The 20458-nt window shown below is 45.0% G+C and overlaps 1 protein-coding gene across 6 annotated transcripts in view; it reads left to right on the forward strand.

The window, feature by feature from the left end:
- Positions 1-1653: 1653 nt before the first annotated feature.
- LOC147895567 (D-alanine-D-alanine ligase family) overlaps positions 1654-20458 on the forward strand; it is a 154664-nt gene continuing 135859 nt past the window's right edge. For 3 of the 6 annotated variants that reach the window (XM_087383547.1, XM_087383551.1, XM_087383548.1), the window contains exons 1-4: positions 1654-2155; positions 14678-14749; positions 14848-14894; positions 15081-15192. In XM_087383547.1, coding sequence (XP_087239673.1) covers positions 1808-2155; positions 14678-14749; positions 14848-14894; positions 15081-15192 — 579 coding nt within the window. In that variant the 5' untranslated portion in view covers positions 1654-1807. Of the gene's footprint in view, positions 2156-14677; positions 14750-14847; positions 14895-15080; positions 15193-20458 lie in introns of those variants that run through there. The other 3 variants (XM_087383549.1, XM_087383550.1, XM_087383552.1) reach the window with 3 other exon arrangements.

The following is a 20458-nucleotide window of genomic DNA, read 5'->3' on the forward strand; positions in this document are numbered from 1 at the left end:
TGCCTTTATCCTGGATTCCAGCAAACTGTCTACTATCTTTGTTTTTATTTGCAATAGTAGTAGAAGCATCTTTAGCGGGCATTTGAACCGGCAAAGCAGTAGGAGGCATTTTATGCTGATTCATTGGACACTGTGAAGCCATGTGTCCAAATTTTTTGTAGTCAAAACAAGCCCCTGCAAATAGTCCCCATTTCAGTTTGTAAAAGGCACTTCCCATATCCACATTATTCACCGTGACTGAATAAGAGTCAGGTGTGGGATTATTAGTATCCCAAAGAATGCAAAATCGATTTGAGTTGCCATTAGGCCGTGGTGGGCAGGCCACTTTGCCTAAAGAAGCTGCAATTTTAGGCAAAAGTGATGCCATGCATTGTGGGAAGTCTACAACTTCAACCCAAACAGGGCATTTGTGTCGGAATAAAGCCAGATAATCCCTTGTGGGAGACCATGGCAATACATGCACCATTTGCTGCCCAAAAAAAGGAGGCAAATGTTCCAAAAGCATTTGTCTGTGTAGCTCATCCACCATAATAACCTCAAAAAAACCCCTGGCTGCATAGTGCACTTTGCGAACAAACGAACTAGCCAGTGTGCGAGTCAACCAGTCGCCTATCTCTGTAGCAGGTGGCATCTGGCCTGGAAAAAATAAAATGATTGCATTTTTAGCATATTCTCTGATAGGATCCACAATTTCATCTACTTCCACCATGAGGCCAATTGATGGAACCGAGTCTTTCCACTCTTTCCTTGTGTCTGCAAATCCATCATGCATGACATCATAGACCAGTTAGGCCTCAAGAGTATCATGTACCTGGTCATGCTGACCCTCAACTTGCTTTTGCTTCTTGCAATGAACCGAACGTTCCTTTTGAAATGTCTTTTCATAGGAATATTCAGCCATAGCTTTGTAAAAAGTGGAACTCAGAAAGGAGGTACCTGTAAAGTGGTAAAGAGTATACGTGTAAAGAGAAAGAAGGGAAAGAGGGATATAGAGGTCGAGATAGGATAGAAAACAGTTTTGTAGAGGAAGGAGAGAGAAAAAACTAGTAAAAAACCCTAGATGAACTATATTTCAGAGGAAAATGGAAGAATTTGGCGATGGGAAAGGTGTAGCAGACCCAGAGACTAAAGAGGGGAGAAACGGGAGCGAAGGCCTTCAAGATCAGTGCGCAGCTGTAGTCCGGAGGCAGAACCCTGCGTGGAAAACAGTCCAGAAACCAGATATAATGTGGGAGCAGTAGACTGCAATAGACGATATGGTCCATACAGTCCGTACATCTGTACGGAAGTTGTATGGAAGTCTGATAGGCTATACGACAGCTGATGGCTGCTCCAAAAGACTGATTTCAGGGCGTTGATGCAGCGCAGGAGGGAAAAGATATTCACACACACACACACACACACACACACAGAGTTTGCAAATCATTCGAACTTTCCTAGGAATACACGGGCTTCCGTCACAGGTGTTGCAAATTAATCATTTATTCATCTTGAGAATTGTTTTCCTTTGACATGAAGGCACACTCCTCACAAGTACTTGTAGTCACTTGTTATAATATAAATAAAACTTTTTCCTCCACATGTCCACAAATTGTGCGTAGAGGGTCACTTCTCGTAGAAGAGAATCTGGCAACGTAAGGATCTCACAATCACATCATAAGGCACAAAGTAGTCTATCAAATCCACCCCAACCTTAGTCCTCCTCAAGAACCTATATAAACCCCTAGATGATGTCAATTTTTGAATCACTCACTCTTGCTTTCGTTTCCGCACCCGTTAGAACAACGCGTAATATCTCCTATTCGTCATGGCTTCTATAACTTGGAAAAATGCGAGCTGGACATACACTGAAGGCTACTCGCGGAAATTGCGTGATTATAACTATGTGGCTTCTTTCTTGCCGATGAGTACTGGTGGAGAGCTGCCTATCTTCAGAACATCAGGATCAGAGAGGAAGTATGGATCGGCAATATACACTGTTATGAGAGCTCCAGAGTCCCCTGAAACAAATAAATCGTGGCCCGAAGCAGACGCTGGGCACTCTCAACCTGAAGAAGGGTGCAGAGCACTAAGGGTGGCTCTCATCTGTGGAGGTCCTTCTGCAGAAAGAGGAATCTCTTTGAACTCCGCGAGATCGGTTCTAGATCATCTCCAGGTTTCTGCTATCTGGGTGTCTAAGTGATAGAAAATAAAAATTTGCTTGAAAATACATTCTTGGATTTAAATGTTTCCACTTCTGCCCTTGTTAACCGAGGCGATGTATAGTTTGACATCAAACACATACGTGGAAGCAGATCATAGGTGCAACACAAAAGAGAGAGTACATCAAAACAATGTGCTTACAAATAAACCTTGTTAGGAGAATCTGACTCTATACCTTGCAAGCTTCATCTGAACAAGATAAGGGTGCCATATTGCTTGGAACATGTAATGGAAAATGAATCGTCCCTAGGCTATGCCCATATGGAAAATGAATCGTCCCTAGGCTATGCCCATAGATCCAGCAGCCTCCGATACCACCAGAACCGTCCATTACTAACCTTCAGCATAGTATCTCATGATCCGCCATGTAGAAGGCAAGAGTCTAGGCTTGTGATCCAGACTAGACTCATAGGTGTTGACACTCCAAATGCCAACCCGATAGCCTTGGCTACTCTTATATAGAAGAGCATTCCGTTTTCTAGAAAGTGTCATGGCCAAAAATAGGCAACTAGCCCTATGCTATTGTTCTAAGTCCTCTAGCCCCACGTTAGCCTGCTTTCCTTTATCCTAGGTCTTCTGGATTAAGTCCATTGATCAGAGGATTAACATCGAGGTACAAAACATCTTCCCCTCTTAGAAGCCCAAGTTGAGTCTTTCTCAGATCTATCCTTCGACTTGACTTTGAACTCCGAAATTAACGTATTCCTGAGTTTCCTTTGCTTGAAGTCGATAACTCATTTAGGTTCATGGGATGAGCGCACATGGCTCAAATTGCAACAAGAGTGATTTGCATAAGGTATGTCCCAAAAAATCACGGCCCCATGGCAATGATCGCTACTGAAAATAGGACTCGGTAAGACAATCTGCAAATATCTCTCTTCTGCTAGAACTCCAAAATCCCAATTGACGGAGGCAAAATGGGGAGTCAACCCTTGCAGTTTACTTGCAAATAAGGCCTTAGGAAATTAACCTTAACAAATAATGCCACTTGGTTGATGATTGGGCTGATAGCTAGATATAGTGAGTTCGTCATGACATCTAAGATGTTGTCTCTTTTCAGTTCGTGGAATACAAGGAGTTTGGCATTTCATGTGTTGATATTTCTCTATAGTTGCGCATATCGTATGAGTATTGCATGTTGAAAGTAGTTTGCAGTTTCTTCAATGAAATCCATGGAAATACTTTTCCATTAACTTCCATGGATGTCTAGTGGATGCAACAACCCTCTAGCCCTAAGATGGTCAACCTTATTTATTTGACACTGCTGGCATTTCATCACATAGTTAGTCATATCAGCCTTAATCTTACGCTAGTAAAATATCCGCTTTTTGAAGTCATAGGTTCGCTGAATTCCTAGATGACCTGCGGTTGGAGCGCCATTACATTCATATAAGATCTTTCTCCTGACCTTTGCTTCATTAGGAGAGCAACCTTCCCTTTTCGGAACAACAAGCCATTTCGAATGTAGAATTGACCACCCGCCACCTGAATAGATTGTTTGGACTTGCTGCCAATACCGATCGAATCCTACATAGCCCTCTTAGGGAATAATAAGGTTAGCTTCCATCTTGGTAAAACTCAAAAGAGTTTACGTTACCAATGCAACTCAAAGCATCGGCAATCTTATTGAAACTACTCCTCCGGTACCTAATTTTTCATATCAAAGTCTTGCATAAGTTTAACCCACCATGCCTTCCTTCCCCTCAACTCAGGCCTATCACATATGTATTGGATAGACTCATGGTTTGTCAATACATCAAACTTGGTCTTGCATTTCAGACTTTCAAGTGGCTGGTTCAGATACTACAGCCACTCTTGAGGATGATTCTTATGCTTTTCTGACTTGCAGCTATGACCCTTGGAAGCATGCATGCACTTTCAGTGTTAATGAGACAGTGAACACATGGTATTTTGATAGTGGTGTATCCAAGCACATCACTTCTAGGAAGAGTTTTTTTTGCATCTCTGCATGCACCACCTGCTTGAAAGAGGGTGACTTGTGCAAACAATTCTTCTTATTCAGTGTAGAGTGGGTGACATAATACTTACCTCCACAGATGGCACAAATTTCAGAATTTCTGATTCTCTTTATGTGCCTGGTATCAAGAAGAATTTACTTTCAGTGTCCTTCGTTCAATTGAGGAGGATTTCAGGTCATCTTTGAAGATGCCAAGTGTGCAGTCTGAGACAAAGAAAATGATGTCTGGCGCTTTGTATCAAGGTCTTTTTCAGCTTGATGTTTATGAGGAAAGATCCGATCTTACACTGGTAGTAAACACTCCCACGGTTGCCATGCAGTATGCGGAGTTATGGCATGCCAAATATGGACATGTGAGCTATGGCAGCTTGATGACACTTCAGAAGCATGCTATGGTTGATGCATTGCCTCCTTTGGAATCACCTCCTCCTCATGCCAGATATGGGCACATGAGCTATGCGTGATGATACTTCAGAAGCATGCTATGGTTGATGCATTGCCTCCTTTGGAATCACCTCCTCGTCATGCCTGTGAAGGGTGCATCTTTGGTAAGATGCATAGATTTCCTTTTAAAAAGAATGGTGCATGTCATGAGCATCCACACGCCCATGGCCATGCTAGCTAGTGCCAGCGCAGGCAGCCAAGTCAACGGCCACGTAGACATCCTTACAACCATTCAGGCAGCCATGGGCAATCAGCAATCAGCACACAGTCAACAGGCAGTTAGCGCCACATCATCGCAGGTAAAAAAGTGCAGAGTTGGACTTTTGGTCAAAAGTCAATGCGTTGACTTTTTGCCTGACTAGGTCAACGGTCGGATTTGACCAAGTTGGCCAAGCTGACCTATCAGCCTATAAAAGGGCAGCCTTTGGCCCTCATTCTTCATCCACTCCTCAGGCCTTCAAGCCTTCAGAGCAGCAGAGTCAGGCCTCCCCGCAACAGATCAGTAGGGTAGCCTCAGCCTCTTCAGGGATCTAGTGAAGAAGGGTAGACCATAGAAAGGACGATTGAATGCACATTGGGGGCACAAACCTTGAGAATGAGCAAGAGGGGGCGTATGGGCTGCACGGACGGAGTGTTCGGGCAGCGGCAAAATGCGTCAAATCGCTTATTTGCCCCCTTTTGAACCCTACCCAAAAATTGGGGCTGTATGAAACGGGTTTCATACTCGTATGAAACGCGTTTCATATGCAACTATGAGCAGTCCAACACCGGGGGGGGTGAGGGTTCAGTGCCTCAACCGCCACCGCCACCACCATCACCACACCCACCACAGAATCCTGCAGACACTTCCATGTTTGCCATGACAGCCATGTTGCAGGCTATGATGCAGATGCAGCAACAACAGTCCGAGGCTCTCTTCGCCCGCATGACCCAGCTTCAGCAGATGCGGGAAGATCGTGAGCAGGCTGCCAGAGAGCGTGAAAGGCTAGCTCGGGAGGCCAAAGAAGAACACGATCAAGAGGCTTGAGAAGCAAAAGAAGAACGCAATCGGGAAGCTCGGGAAGCAAAAGACGAAGGCGATCGAGAGGCTTGAGGAGCCAAGGAAATCCGGGACCGCGAGGCTTAGGAGGCCAAGGAGCTCCGAGAACGTATTGCTCGAGAAGAGAAGGAAGAACAAGATCGGCAGCTTCTCATTTCTCTACTTCGACCAGAGGGGGGAGAAAAGGAGATACTTCGACCTCTAGCCAAACCTTCTTTTCCAGGAAAGCTCAACTTCACACGGTATGATGGTAAGCAAGAACCCTTAGTGTTGACTTCATGGCTCAATCAGTTCGAAAGTTATTTTTTAGTGATGCCTACGAAGGAGGACGAGCGGTACATCCTAGCATCCATGCACCTCACAGGCGAGGCGGTCACCTGGTGGGTCAAGTGGCATAAGGACCACTATGATGCAAGCGAGGAGACCTCTCTCTACAGCCGGATGGAATTCGTGAAAAATCTTCGATCATGGTTCCTGCCACTGCAGTACTTGGACAGGCTCCAGAGTTAGTTCTACGAGCTACGCCAGGGAGACTCCGAGATGGTGAATCATTATGCCAATAAGCTCAGTCAGGTGTTTATACAATTGTAGTTGGAGGATAGTCAGAAGTTGAGCAAATTTCTCCATGGGCTGCATATAGACATCCAGTGTTATGTCAGAAGTTTCAAGCCACAGGATTATGAGTGTGCATATGAGCTTGCTCAGAATTTTGAGCTCATGCACAAGGGTCAAGGATCCAAGCAGGTCAATAGTAGAAGTCCCAGGATTCCACACCAGGTGATGGTGGGAATGGGCAGCAAAAGAAGAGCTGGATGGCAAAGGATAGCAATGGCTATGGCGGGTACTTGGATACAGTGACACGAGCACTCTATGCCAAGGAGAACCGATGCTTCCATTGTCATGTGCCGGGCCATAATAAGAAAGATTGCCTGCATTACCAGAAGCTTCTAACAGCAGGAGCTGCGTCAAGTGGTTCAACAACAGCTTCAACAACCTCAATAGTCATTGAGGAGCTTGATGGCCAACAGACTACATGGACAACCTCAGTAGTCATCCAGGAGCTTGAAGCTCAACAGAAGGGGGAGCCTCGTCAGTTTCCCAATATGTTTCAATTTTATGGATAGGTCGGTGGTCAGAAGGTCCGTATCCTGGCAGACTCAGGCAGTTCCGAGGACATCATCTCCACCAAAGCAGCTCAAAAGGCTCAGTTGCCTCTTACGCCAATGGAACCAATGACCTTGAATGGTGCATTTCCAGGGCAGCAGATAGAGAGCAACATGCAGGTAGCTTCCGCCACTCTGAAGATCTCAGGGTGGGTACATAGGCGACCACTCAGGGTTGCACCCTCAGGCAGCGGACGTCATCTTGGGAGCACGATGGTGGCACCAGTTCGAAGTTCGACGAGATTATCAGCACCAAGGCTTGGATGTCAAAATCCCAGGCCATGGGTCCAAGTTCATCTATTGGAGTAAGGGTGTTCCACCTCGACCTTTGATATCAATCATTCAAGGGGTTCGAGGCCGGTGCCAACACGACACAGTATTACAGCAGGATACAGTGTTACAACAAGATATAGTATTACAGCAGGCAACAGGGGTTACACCAAGATTGGGATGCCCCTCTCAAACCCAGTCTTCCTCCGTCCCTATCACCTATATGCACCGAGGAAAACCACAGGGAGCATCATCCTAGAGTATTAACCCACAGCAAATATCCATACGAGAAGTTAGCACCAAATCCAGGCATTCAGTACTTGCAGATCAGGATTCATGAGTTCAGCAACCATTTTCAGATTCAAGAACTAGGCATTCGGATCAGGATTTATCATCCAGGTCTACCACAGACAGTCACCTTTGTCAGCACGATGGGAAGCCTCTTTCGTACCCTAGTTTGAGTTTCAGTAGAAGGGGATGTCATGAGCATCCACATGCCCGTGGCCATGCTAGCTAGTGCCAGCGCAGGCAGCCAAGTCAACGGCCAGGTCATCACAGGTCAAAAAGCGTAGAGTTGCCTTTTGACCAAAAAGTCAACGCTTTCAGCAGAAGGGGATGTCACGAGCATCCACATGCCTGTGGCCATGCTAGCTAGTGCCAGCGCAGGCAGCCAAGTCAACGGCCACGTCATTGCAGGTCAAAAAGCGCAGGCTTGACTTTTGGTCAAAAGTCAACTCGTTGACTTTTGGTCAAAAGGCAACGTGTTGATTTTTTTGGTCAAAAGGCAACGTGTTGACTTTTTTTGCTTGACCAAGTCAACGGTCGGCGTTGACCAAGTCGGCTAGGCTGACCTATTAGCCTATAAAAGGGCAGCCTTTGGCCCTCATTCTTCATCCACTCCTCAGGCCTTCAAGCCTTCAGAGTAGCAGAGTCAGGCCTCCCCGTAGCAGATCAACAGGGTAGCCTTAGCCTCTTCAGGGATCTAGGGAGGATTCACCTCTTGTAGGTAGTCTAGTCTTCTAGTTTTGCAGTGAGGGTTTCAGTCCCTCCATACAGTGGTATTCAGCCCTTTGGGCATTCATTATTCAGTCATATCTATTTCCTCTTCGGAGGTCCACTACATTCTCTCCCTCTGATTCTCTCACTCACATCCACAGCTCACTTTGTGTATTGAGTGCATCATCTTGCAGTTGCAGTTAGTATTGGGCAGGAGAGAGAGTGAGGATAGTCTATCTCCCGCTACAGTGCAGTATGAGCTGTCCGGAAATTACAGCTCATACATAGTGATATCTATGGTTCTATGAGGACACTTGCTTTGGGTGGTTATCTGTATTATGTCACATTTATTGATGACTACATAAATTACACTTGGGTCTATTACTTGAAGAAAAAATCAGATGTGTTTATGCATTTCACACACTTTGTGGCCAAGGTTGAAAATGAGACATGACTCAAGGTGCAGACACTTTGCACTGACAGAGGGGGGAAGTATATGTTTTATGAATTTGAGTCATTTTTGAAGGAGAAAGACATCACACATCAGCTTACAGTGAGGCTTATCCCTTAGCAAAATGGCAAAGTTGAGCAGAAAAATAGAACTCTCATGGAGATGGATAGATGCATGCTCACTAGCAAGAAGTTTCCTCACAGATTCTGGCTCGAAGGGCTCATGTGTTCCAATTATGTTTTGAATTGGGCTCCCACAAAGGTTTTGAAGACGATCACTCCTTACGAGACTTGGCATGGGAGAAAGCCTTCAATGGATCATTTTTGTGTCTTTGGATGTGTAGCATATGCCCACGTGCCTGTGGAGTTCAACATAAGTTGTCAGATAAGGCACTAAAGTGTATCTTTGTCAGAAAGCAAAGGCTATCGTCTCTACAATCCTGCCACACGCAAGATTTTTGTGAGTAGAGATGTAATTTTTCCAGAGAATTCAGCTCATACACATGCTGAATTCGCTATTCCTGCTTCTTCAGATGATGTTTTTGAGGGGTTCCTTCCTATTGCTTTTGGTTCCCTAGCTGATACTCATGCTGAAAATTAGCATTTACTGCAGCCTCCACCTGATCCACATTCCCTGATTCAGCCACCGGCTGATTTTGTTCCTCCACAGGCAGTGGATGATGTTGTCAGGCAAGAGAATCAAGAGATACATGTAGCAACACAGTTCCAAATTGGTTGCTACAAACTCTCAAGGAGAGTAGACTTGAGGCACCTTTGCCTGGCAAGACTCGTAGTGCAGCAAGGCACGCATGGGGGGCTTTTTCCGTTGAATCAGTTTATGCAGGTACTCTTCTTGATGATGAAGAACCTGATACTTTTGAAGAAGCCAAGGATAATGTGCATTGGATGAATGCCATGCACAATGAATTGTAGTCCATTGAGAAAAATCAGACTTGGGATGTTGTGAATTTGCCACCAGGAAAAAATGCCATAGGTACCAAATGGGTTTTCAAAGTGAAAAGGAAGCCAGATGGGTCCATTGATAGGTACAAGGCATGGCTGGTTGCCAAAGGATATGCTCAGAAAAAGGGCATAGATTATGAGGAGACTCTTGCTCCTACTATTAGAAATGGACCAACAGAGGGTACGCACAGTGGAAGACAGACATTATTTTCCAGGAGCTCACACAGTGTGGTGTGGGGTGTGGAATCACAAACTTCTTAACTTAAAGTGCATAGGTGTGCAAGTCAGTAAATAGACAATGCTCAGAGACAAATATAGAAGCAATACTTTATATTTCTGTCCGTCCAGAAAGTAGGATAGGATACAATACCAAAAGGTTTTCCTACTAGATGTTAAGCACTTCTAGATCCTTGAGCCCGCGTGCTCCACCTCGAGCATATGTAGATTCTCTGTCTAGAGTGTTCTTCTCAACCTTGCTGCCCTGAGTGTCAGCCCTCCAAGCTCAGTCTACAGCTCTTCCTTCTCTCCTGGTCCTCCGGGAATTGTTGGGTGTTGGAAGCAATGGAAGCTAAAAACACAGTGGAGAAAAATGAGATGTTGTAATAGATTGATGCAAAACTGAAGTGTGGAGGCTCAAGGGAGAGCCAACATAACACCTTAGGGTGGAGGCTCAAGGGAGAGCCAACATAACACCTTAGGGCTAACTGTCCTAATTGACCTAGATGGTACATAAACTAACTGTACCAATAGTCCTAACTGACTATAACTAGACCTACAAGGCTCATACCAAGGTATAAGTGGCATCTATGGATAGGCCATGAGATGGCCTACAAACCCCCCTCCATGGTATGGGCTGAAGTATCTTGGTCATGGCTTAGGATACCTAAATATCTAGTGTCATGGTTGCACATGTTCGTCCCGTAGGGATATAGCAACCTATGATTGGACAGAGTACAACAGATCAAGTTACAAAGGGTAATAAGTTTAAAGCTTGCCGAAAAGCCTCAAACTTAGGTCGAGGTAGAGCCTTCGTAAAAAGATCTGCCAAGTTGTCTTCAGTGGGAACATAAGACAACTCAATATCACCTGCTGATAATCGCTCTCTGACATAGTGATAGTGAACCTTAATGTGCTTTGTGCGAGCATGGAAAACTAGATTCCGTGCAACAACCAAAGCACTCTGACTATAAGTGAAGATGACGGTAGGAGCAATCTGACATGCGCAAAGATCTGCAAGTAGCTTCCGAAGCTAAACACACTCCGCTGTAGCTGTAAAAGCCGCTTTGTACTCATCTTCACAGCTAGAAGTAGGCAACTGTACATTGCTACTTGCTGAACCAAGAAACACATGAAGTACCAAGCATAAAACAGTTTCCACTATGTGACACACGAGTGTCAGAACAACCAGCCCAATCACTATCAGTGAACCCATGCATGACAAGTGAAGTATCAGCCCCATAAAGAAGGCCTAAATGCTGAGTTCCTTTAAGATATCCGAAAACACACTTCACGGCATGCCAATGGTGCATAGATGGGCTGTGCATATATTTGCTCAACTATGAGACAACGTACTGTAGATCAGGTCTTGTATGGCATAGGTAAATCAAACAACCAACTGCCTGCTGTTAGAGAGTGACATCACATGTACCGCTACCATCCTCAGAAGAGAAGTGAAAACCAGTCTCTAATGGTGTGGATATTGGCTTGCAATCCTCAAACTGAAAACGCTGCAAAAGCTGTCCAATGTACTTGTATTGTGACGTCAAAATGCCCCCCTCACTGCTAGCAAATTGGATCCCCAGATAGTAGTGCAGAAGACCAAGATCAAACATAGCAAATGTCTGCTGCAAATGAATTTTAAAATCTGCAATTTGCTGAGCATGTGTCCCAATCACAAGCATGTCATCCACATAAAGGACTAAAATCAGCAAATCTGTCCCACGCTTGCGGATGTAAAGGGTAGCCTTTGTAGTGCTGTTCTGAAAGCCAAGTGTGAGCAAATGAGAATGAATTCTCGAATACCAAGCCCGAGGTGCCTGCTTCAATCCATAGAGGGCCTTTTTCAAGCGGCAAACCTTCCTTTCAGAACCTTCAACCTCAAAGCTAGGAGGTTGGGAAACCTGCAAACCATGAAGGAAAGTTGTCTTAATATCAAGCTGATGTATCTGCCAATGAAAGTGGGCAGCAAAGGCAATAACAATGCGAATGGTAGTGATCTTGGAAGTGGGAGCAAAAGTCTCCTCAAAGTCAATGCCATGCTGTTGAGCATAGCCCTTAGCAACAAGATAGGCTTTGTAACGGTCCACTGAACCATCAGCTTTTGTAAACCCACTTAGTTCCAATGGCATTCTTGCCATGAGGCAAATCACACAACTCCCAAGTGTCAATCTGATGGATAGAATCCAATTCAGCTTGCATGGCCTTCATCCAACAATCATTCTGAAAGGCATCTTGATGACATAATGGCTCTTCATTGCATGCTGTAGCAACCAAAGCATAAGCAACAAAACTAGCATGCTCTTTCCGGACAGCTGCTCTCGTACGGGCTGGCAGAGGAGTGTCTTGTTTGCTATCTTTTAATGTGTCTTGAGCCAACGGGGTACCTTTTTGGGCTCTTGAATTTCTGCTCTTTCTTAGTCAAGAGCCTTGTGCAAATGATCCTAATCAATGATAGGCATATCAGGCTGAATTTCTGGCTACATTTCTGGCTGCAAATGACCAACAGATGAAGGAGGGACAACCTGAGATGGACATCATCCCGAGCATCGGATGGAAACAAAGGCATCAAGCTGTCAAATACGTCTGGGGCATCAACAACGGGCTGTTTTTGATAGTCTAGCAAAGGCATAGTGGAAGATTCATCAAACACAACATCTTGACTGACAAAACACTTGCCCGTGCGGGGCTGATATAGCTTATAGCCCCTGCTGTCTGAACTATACCCAAGGAAAATGTATTTAACAGCTTTATCATCCAACTTAGTGCGTTTCTGTGAAGGCACATGAGCATAAGCTAGGCATCCAAAAGTCCTCATGTGGGAAATGCAAGGCTTATGACCCGTCAAAGCCTCATAAGGTGTGATAGTCTGCAATGCCTTTGTAGGACATCTATTCAAGATGTAATTTGCACACATGACCGCATCCAACCACAACTTATTAGGCAAATGTTTCCTTTCAACATGCATTTGGGCATTTCCATCACTGATCTATTCTTCCCCTCAGCCACGGGATTCTCTTGAGGAGTATAAGGCACCGTGCATCGATGATTAATGCCACGGGAAGCCAAAAAAACAGCAAACTCCTTCGACATGTATTCACCCTCCTTGTCTAAATTAAGGTGAGCAATGTGCAGCCCACTCTCATTCTCAGCCAAGGCAATAAAGTGCTTGAAGCATGAGGAAACTTCAAATTTGGATTTCAATGCGAAAATCCAAGTGTACCTGGTGAAATCATCAATAAAAGTAACAAAATAGTAGAACCCCCCAAGAGCTACAACCCTCATGGGTCCGCAAACATCACTATGAACCAGATAAGGCTTGCGTGAAGCACCAACTCTGCCATCCTTGGGAAACGCAGCACGGTGCATCTTACCAAGCAAGCATGGTTCACAAACATGTTTGGTAGGCATATGCATTTTGGGAAGATCCACAACCACATCTTCGTTATATAACTTCTCGAAGGCTCCAAAATTAAGGTGTCCAAACCTCTGATGCCACAAATGAGTATCTGCCATGGTAGAATCAATAGCAAAGGCATGTCCATTGGCAAGTGCATCATCATCATCCAAACATTTGTCATAAGCATCAAGTCTATAAAGACCTCTAGACAATGTGCCAGTCAAAACCATGGTAAAGGCATGTGTAGCATCATATACTGCACACCTCACACCATAAAAAAGAACCTGAAAGCCACATGTAGCAATGGCTGAAATAGAAATGAGGTTCTTACGAAAGCCTGGAACATAAAGCACATGTTCTGAGTATCAGGGCCCTTTGTAATTCTTGATGAAGGATCAACTTTGGCAAATGCTACCTTATTAGCAACCCAAGAGGGGCTTGTGAAGAACCAGACTTTTCAAGAATGCAAATGTGTGCAATGCATGCAGAATTTGAATGCCGATTGGCCCTCCAATGGGGAAGAGCACCCTCGTGAGAGTACTTGTTTCTGTTTTGACCTACATGCAAGGTGTGTGAGATATGGTGGATGAATGCAAGATGAATAGAGAATGCTATGTGAGATTCACAATGAAAGGGTGATACCCTTTCATTAATGTCCCTTGAGATCACTCAAGTTCCATCTTCCCATTTACACCTACCCTTAGCCTATGACCCATGCATCTACCATTCAGTGCACCTTAATGTGCCCTTCCCTTCCTATTGCCCCTAGGACTTAGACACGTGTGTGCACATTTTTATTAATAGAATAAGTATCATATGTCCAAATTCGATGCTGTCTGAAGCAGTGGCTCCAGTTCGACTAGTCCTATCTACTGAGATGATCCGCCATAACAAATCGGTGGTTGTCCATCATAAATACAAATACATGTTACACCATTGGCGTATAATATATAATAATGTTTTAATGTCTACTAATCACGGATTAGTAATTTCTCGTCATGACAGGGCTGTGTGCTACCTCAGGATGTGCGTGTGTGGGGGGTTCCTCAAGCCTCTACCACCTAGCCACATGTCCATAAATCACCTCATAAGATCCTAGGGAGGATGATGGTCCAAGCATTCAATATATCCAAGGATGCCCGCTTGTGGACACCAATGATGTCCTTTGCATGTTGTGAATCTGGCTATATTGCGCCGGTGTTTTGCTTTATTATGTTATGTATCGAGAATTTCTTAGTTCAGCCCTTAGATTTCTTTAAAGTAGCATGTAGGCTCTAAGACTTTGGATGGAGTCTCGCATAGTGACAGTTTCATATTGTATGTGACATTATGCCACCACCCCTCTGTCTCCCTCATTTTTTTTCCCCAACAAAAAACTACCACCCTCTGTCTCCTTTTTATTTGCAATAATTCCTGATTTGGGCAGTTGTGCTGTGCCATTATTAAATACTGAAGTGCAGATTTATTCAGAGCAAGAAAACACTAGTTCTGGTTTGATATTCACGTATTTTGAAAGGCCAGAGAAGTACATCCACAGTTCTTTTGTTGAAATGCAGAGCGAAGATGTAGCCATCAGCTGCTATTATATTGATCGGAATTTTCTTCCTTACAGGATTTCATTGGCACAGGTTCGTTTTTAGTCATTTGATTTAAATGTCAAACACAATCTTTGTTAAGCTTATGATGTAAGTTTGTGTATGCTCATATAGGGTATGTTTTCTATTAGCAGTTATATTCAAACACTCCATCAGATTTTGACTATAAGGTTACAAGGTATGATTCATATTTTCTATTCCATCTAGTTTTGTGTAGAAGAAGATTTTGTGCTAGAGATTGTTACGAGTTTCAATTTCCTATCTGATTGATTTATACTTTCCATTTGTCTGCTGAATAAGCAGCATGTATGAGGGCCTCCAGTATCTCACTCGTTCTTCTTTCCATCCATTTGTGAATGAACAGCATGGCTGAGGGTTTTGAATCCCTCACTGCTTTGATGAATCACATAAATGGAGCTGCTGATATTGTGTTCCCTTTGATTCACGGCCGATTCGGGGAAGATGGTGGCATTCAGGTGAGGGGACGAAATTCAAGCACAAATCTTTCACAGTTTGACATGTACTGAAGCTATTGTTTCCAGCAGTCTTTTCATAACAAGGCCAGTTTATTTTCTTACCTTTTCTCAACTCCCATTGTATGTAAATCTGATGAGCGGTAGATTATATCGAGTGGTCTATTGAACGTATACTTCATTGTATCTTGCTTGTTAACAAATTGGCCTCTAAGGGGGGCTTGGGACAAGCGGAAACAATTGCAGCCCCCACGAGGGGCGTGGTACAGGGGCGGCGAACAGAGCAGCTCTGAAGGGGGTGGCACGCAGTGTGCGGTGCAGGCGCAGGCGAAAACAATTGCATCCCCCACAAGGGCCTTGGTATAGGTGCGGCGAACAAAGCAGCCCCAAAGTGGGTGGCACAGTGCGCAGTGCAAGAACGTGCCCCAAGGAGGGCCCTAGGGGTCGGGACAGGATCCTGCACAAAGCAGGGTGCCGCGACGGAGGTGGGGGGTATCGGGCTGAGGGGTTGGGCTGAGGGGGCTCAACGAGGGGCCTGAGAGAGAGAGTAAATCACACACAAACTGAACTGAAAGGAGAGAAAGAGAGAGGAGAGAGACTGGAACGGATTTCAGGAAAAACCCTCTGAACTGCTGGGAAAACCTCCACTGTGAGAAGCTCAACAACAAGTGTGTGGGGCCTATAAATAGGCGCTCTTCCCCCTCCAGTCGGCTGTACAATAGGCCGACCAGGAGCCCTACATTGGCCGACTGGCATGCCTCTAGAGGGCCGACTCCTACCCTATATGGGCCGCCTAGGTTTACCATAAAAGGGACGGACACACAGCCATATGAGGGGCTGACCCCCCTGCATCTAGAGCTAACTGAGGAGCCAGTAGGGGGACTGACCAGTAGGTCGGTTCTCCCCTCCATCTGGCCCTGTAGTGCTGCCCTAGGAACCCGACCAAATAGTGGATCCTACAGCCAAGGGGTGGCGAAATAAGCCCCTCAACCTGGCCTATAAAAGGTGCAGTTGAGGGCCTGGAGTCTTGCCTCTATGGGCTGCCACACAACAGGAAACAGGCCCATAGGTGCCTCGTACAGCCCTGCAGCCCTCTTGGGAACATACGCCTGCAACGCACAACCAAGAGGTTCCCTCCAGATAGCCATACTTGCTCCGGGATGGCTGGGTCCACCACAAGAGCTTGGCTATCCATCACAGGAGCCTAGCTAATTACATGCTCAGGTATGCCTTTAATCCAACCCTTGTTGAAGAAGTGAAAGGAAAGCATGAAGCTGAACACAAAATGAGAGAATTGCATTAGAATGAAGAAGGGTGAGGTCCATATGTAGGCACCTCTACATGAGCCACCAAGCTCCACAATCATCTCCTCAATCAGCTCCTAGAATCTCTCAATCATCCTGTGTGGCATCTACCACAAGCTAACAGTGCTTATGGGCACCTAACTGTGCATCTACCACCACCTAACAGTGCTTATGGGCACCTAACTGTGCCTCTAGCACACACACATAGAACCTAAGGTGTGCCTGGGGCATACACCTTGAGATATCCCATCAAACCCCCCCTCAAGGGAATGCCTCAGGCTATGTCAAGGATACATCTAGTCTCATAGTTTCTCATGCCATCTCATGGTGGTCAAGGATAAATCTATGGCTAGGATCTCATGCTAGCAAGGGTTCCAAGGGTGTGGTGTAAACAAAGGGATACCTAAGACCTTCCAATGGTTATCTCCCTTGCATGTACATGCACACAATGTCTGTAGGAGGTACCATGGAGCAAAACACATACACATGGCCTACATCATATGGTGATCAGAGCTGTTTACAAAGAACACAATAGTTTATTCCATTCATTTTGGAGGACTATCCAGGCAGAGTACCTTGACTCAACATAAAAGAGAGATCTGGAGCATATATGGAGATGGTTCAAAAAGCATAATCTTCATAGAAGGCCTCATCTTGTGGAGGCACATCAACTGAAAGTAAATTGGCAGTTTCTAGTTTTGTAGTTGCTTCCTTTTTGGCCTTACAAAACTTTTCATGGTGATTGTTTTTGCCACAATATTTGCAAGGATTGATCTTGAAGCAATATTTTGAGAGGTGATTAGTCTTCCCATAATGTTTGCAAGGTGAAAACTTGCCCTTTTGAGTTTTTATGGCATAGGCTGTGTCATTGCCTCTCCGGAGTTTCATGTGCCTTTCTTCTTCTTGAAGAGCAGTAATAAGACCTTCAAGAGTAGGATTAGGAAGATTTTTCAAAGTGGTAACAACATGATCATAATCTTCAGGCATACTTTTGAGCAATACTACCATTGCATCATCTGTAGTGATTGGAGAGTTGATAGAAGCAAGTTGAGTCATGAGACTCCGCATGTGATTGACATGGGCAGCCAAGGGAGTGCCACTAGCCATCTTCAATTTAAAGAAAGCAATCTTAAGTGACAATTTTGAGATGTGAGAGCTAGCACCGAAAATAATATCAAGCTTCTGCCAAGCTTCAGAAGGAGACTCCAAATCAGAAATGTGATGAATATAGTCATCTCCTAAGCCAAGAGCAATAATGCCATAGGCTTTCTCCTCTCTAGCAGGATCTCGTGCCGGGCGTGTAGGAGCTGAGGATTCTCCAGGATTAGAGGCTGTTGAAGAAGAAGTTGAAGCAGGTTTGACAAGCCCCCAGAGGTTTTCCCTCATCAATGCAAACTTAACTTTCATCTGCCATGTGTGAAAGCCTTTACCATTGAACTTATCGACATTCAAGAAGGTAGCCATGAGAGGATCTAACCCAAAATGGGCAGTGTCTACTCTCTTACAAGGCTAGAAAGAGTTGAAGAGCTTCAAAGTACAAGCATTTAGAGTAGCAAAGACTTGTAACCAAATTCCATACTACAAATCATAATGGAAATGATGCTTTGACTTGCATGCTTCATAGAGATGGCTAAATGAAAGTATTCCAAGCAAATCCAGGTATAGCAACCTAAAGGAAAGTTGTAGCCACAATTGTACTGATGCTATTCAAAAATGCTATAGTAGCATCTAATGTAGCATCAAACTCACAACATTGTCAAAAAAGAGGCCTGAACTTGGAGGGCTTGTATCTCCTTCTTCAGAGCAAAGAAAACAGGGCTTTCTGGCTCAAATGAAAGCTCACATATGGGCGAATTTCTGGTGCAGAGGTTAGACATAATGTCGCGCGGTGTTGCTGGCTGGAACGTCGTCAAAGTCGACTGGTTTTTGGCTCTGTTCTCCTCGAATATACAGCCATTGCTACTTAAACTTGAACACAAGAGAGTCCAAAGTATGGAGAAGCTTTCCCTAAAAGGAATTAGAAAGAGGTGGAGCATAGAAGGAGCATACGCGACAGAGAGCTTCGACAGAATTCGGGGAATGGCGACCAGCAGCGACAATCATTCTTTAATTCTTTGTAGGTGGAAGTTCGCCCATACGAAGGGTCTCTCTAGCCAGAAGGACTTGGAGAATGGTGAGACGACGAGGGAGAACAAGCTCTCACAAGTTTGGGGAAGAAATGGTGAAGATGAAGAAGAAGAAGATGACGACCTGGCATAAATGGGCTCAAGGAGGATCATAGTGCTCTGATACCATGTTGAAGAAGTGAAAGGAAAGCATGAAGCTGAACACAAAATGAAAGAATTGCATTAGAATGAAGAAGGGTGAGGTCCATATGTAGGCACCTCTACATGAGCCACCAAGCTCCACAATCATCTCCTCAATCATCTCCTCAATCAGCTCCTAGAATCTCTCAATCATCCTATGTGGCATCTACCACCACCTAACAGTGCTTATGGGCACCTAACTGTGCCTCTAGCACACACACATAGAACCTAAGGTGTGCCTGGGGCATACACCTGGAGATATCCCATCAACCCTACCATAACCTGCGGGCACACCCACAAGCAAGGCCCTCACTCTCTACCCTAACCATGGTACATCAGGAAATGCTGACCTCCAACACCCCCTTTCAGCTCCTAGATGTGACATCATCTCCAGGGAGCTGGGTGTGTTGTTGGAACAAGGGAAGGAATTCATCGTGTGAAGCTCTGTCACAGAAGACCGCCATAGGTATTGTCGAAGAAGCCCCCTCTTGGCACGAACCGTTTCAACATGATCACTGGAAACTTGGGATTGCTGCTCCCAAGCCATAGGTACTTAGACATACTCTTGTGGTCTGGTACTATACTGGTACAACAATCCAACTGATACTACTTGCAGTGCAAGGTTTGCTTCTCTACATGGGCACTGTATCACAGAGCTATACAGCCCCCTCTGAAGCCCCCTCTCAGGGCCAAACTTGTACACTGTCCCGAGATCGATGAACCTTTGTGCTCCAAAAATAATGGGCATCAAATTGTTGACTAGGATCAATCTGTGGTGTCTAGATTCCCGCACTGGCAATCATCTGATCCATTCTTATCTCCAGCAGCTCGACAGACAATACTGCACAGCTGAACACAAGGAAACCCCTTCTAGGTCTACCAGGTCATGATGTCCAAACAAACACAGATAGGTATACATTCTGCCACTTGAGTCAGCGGGAACAACTCCTCGCGGCTTGAGGTCCTGCTTGGAAGCCTGCCTTGAACAGAGATGACTTCATTGCACCTGTCTGGCAGGTCCTGCTGTCACATGCAAGCAAGCAATCAATCCTCCATCTAGAACTAGAATGCTTGTTGGCAGCGCATCCTTTTGAAAAGGTTGGAACAATCGAAGTGGAACCAAAACATAAGGGTCCTGGGCACTCTTTGACAAAATTGTAACAGTTCTAGGCTCCCGGGAAAGAATTCGCAGCAAGTATAGGTGGCTGAAACAGAATTCACAGCAAGTTCTCCCTCTCTGGGCAGTCACACATGCAGATGATACAAGATCTTGGAGCTAGAGTAAATCACAATTCAGCCTGGAGGAGAGAGAGATAATTCGCAATAAGATAGAACTCTGGGAGTGGGGGAGAGAAGACAAAACACCACACTAGGGCCCAAAATTAATGGCTGGACCCCCCTGAAGGTCTTTATTGCAATAGAATAATCTTTGTACAATAGGCTCCTGAAAGAGCATAGAACTTAGTACAATTCTGAATACATCTAGGAGGCCTGGGGCCTTTCTTTTATAGACTTGGCCTAGCAAAAAGCTAGGGCTTGCTTTCTAAAAGCTACTTTTACATAAAGCCAAGCTTTCAGGCTTTTCTTCCTAAATTGGAGGCTTTAGGCGCCTTTTTAGTCTTGTGGGCCCTCTTTTAAAGAGGCGTCCCCCTTGTCCTT

The sequence above is a fragment of the Dipteris shenzhenensis genome, chromosome 13 (genome assembly GCF_047967505.1).
Source record: "Dipteris shenzhenensis isolate YYH24624 ecotype China chromosome 13, Dip_SZ_1.0, whole genome shotgun sequence".
Lineage (NCBI taxonomy): Eukaryota > Viridiplantae > Streptophyta > Polypodiopsida > Gleicheniales > Dipteridaceae > Dipteris > Dipteris shenzhenensis.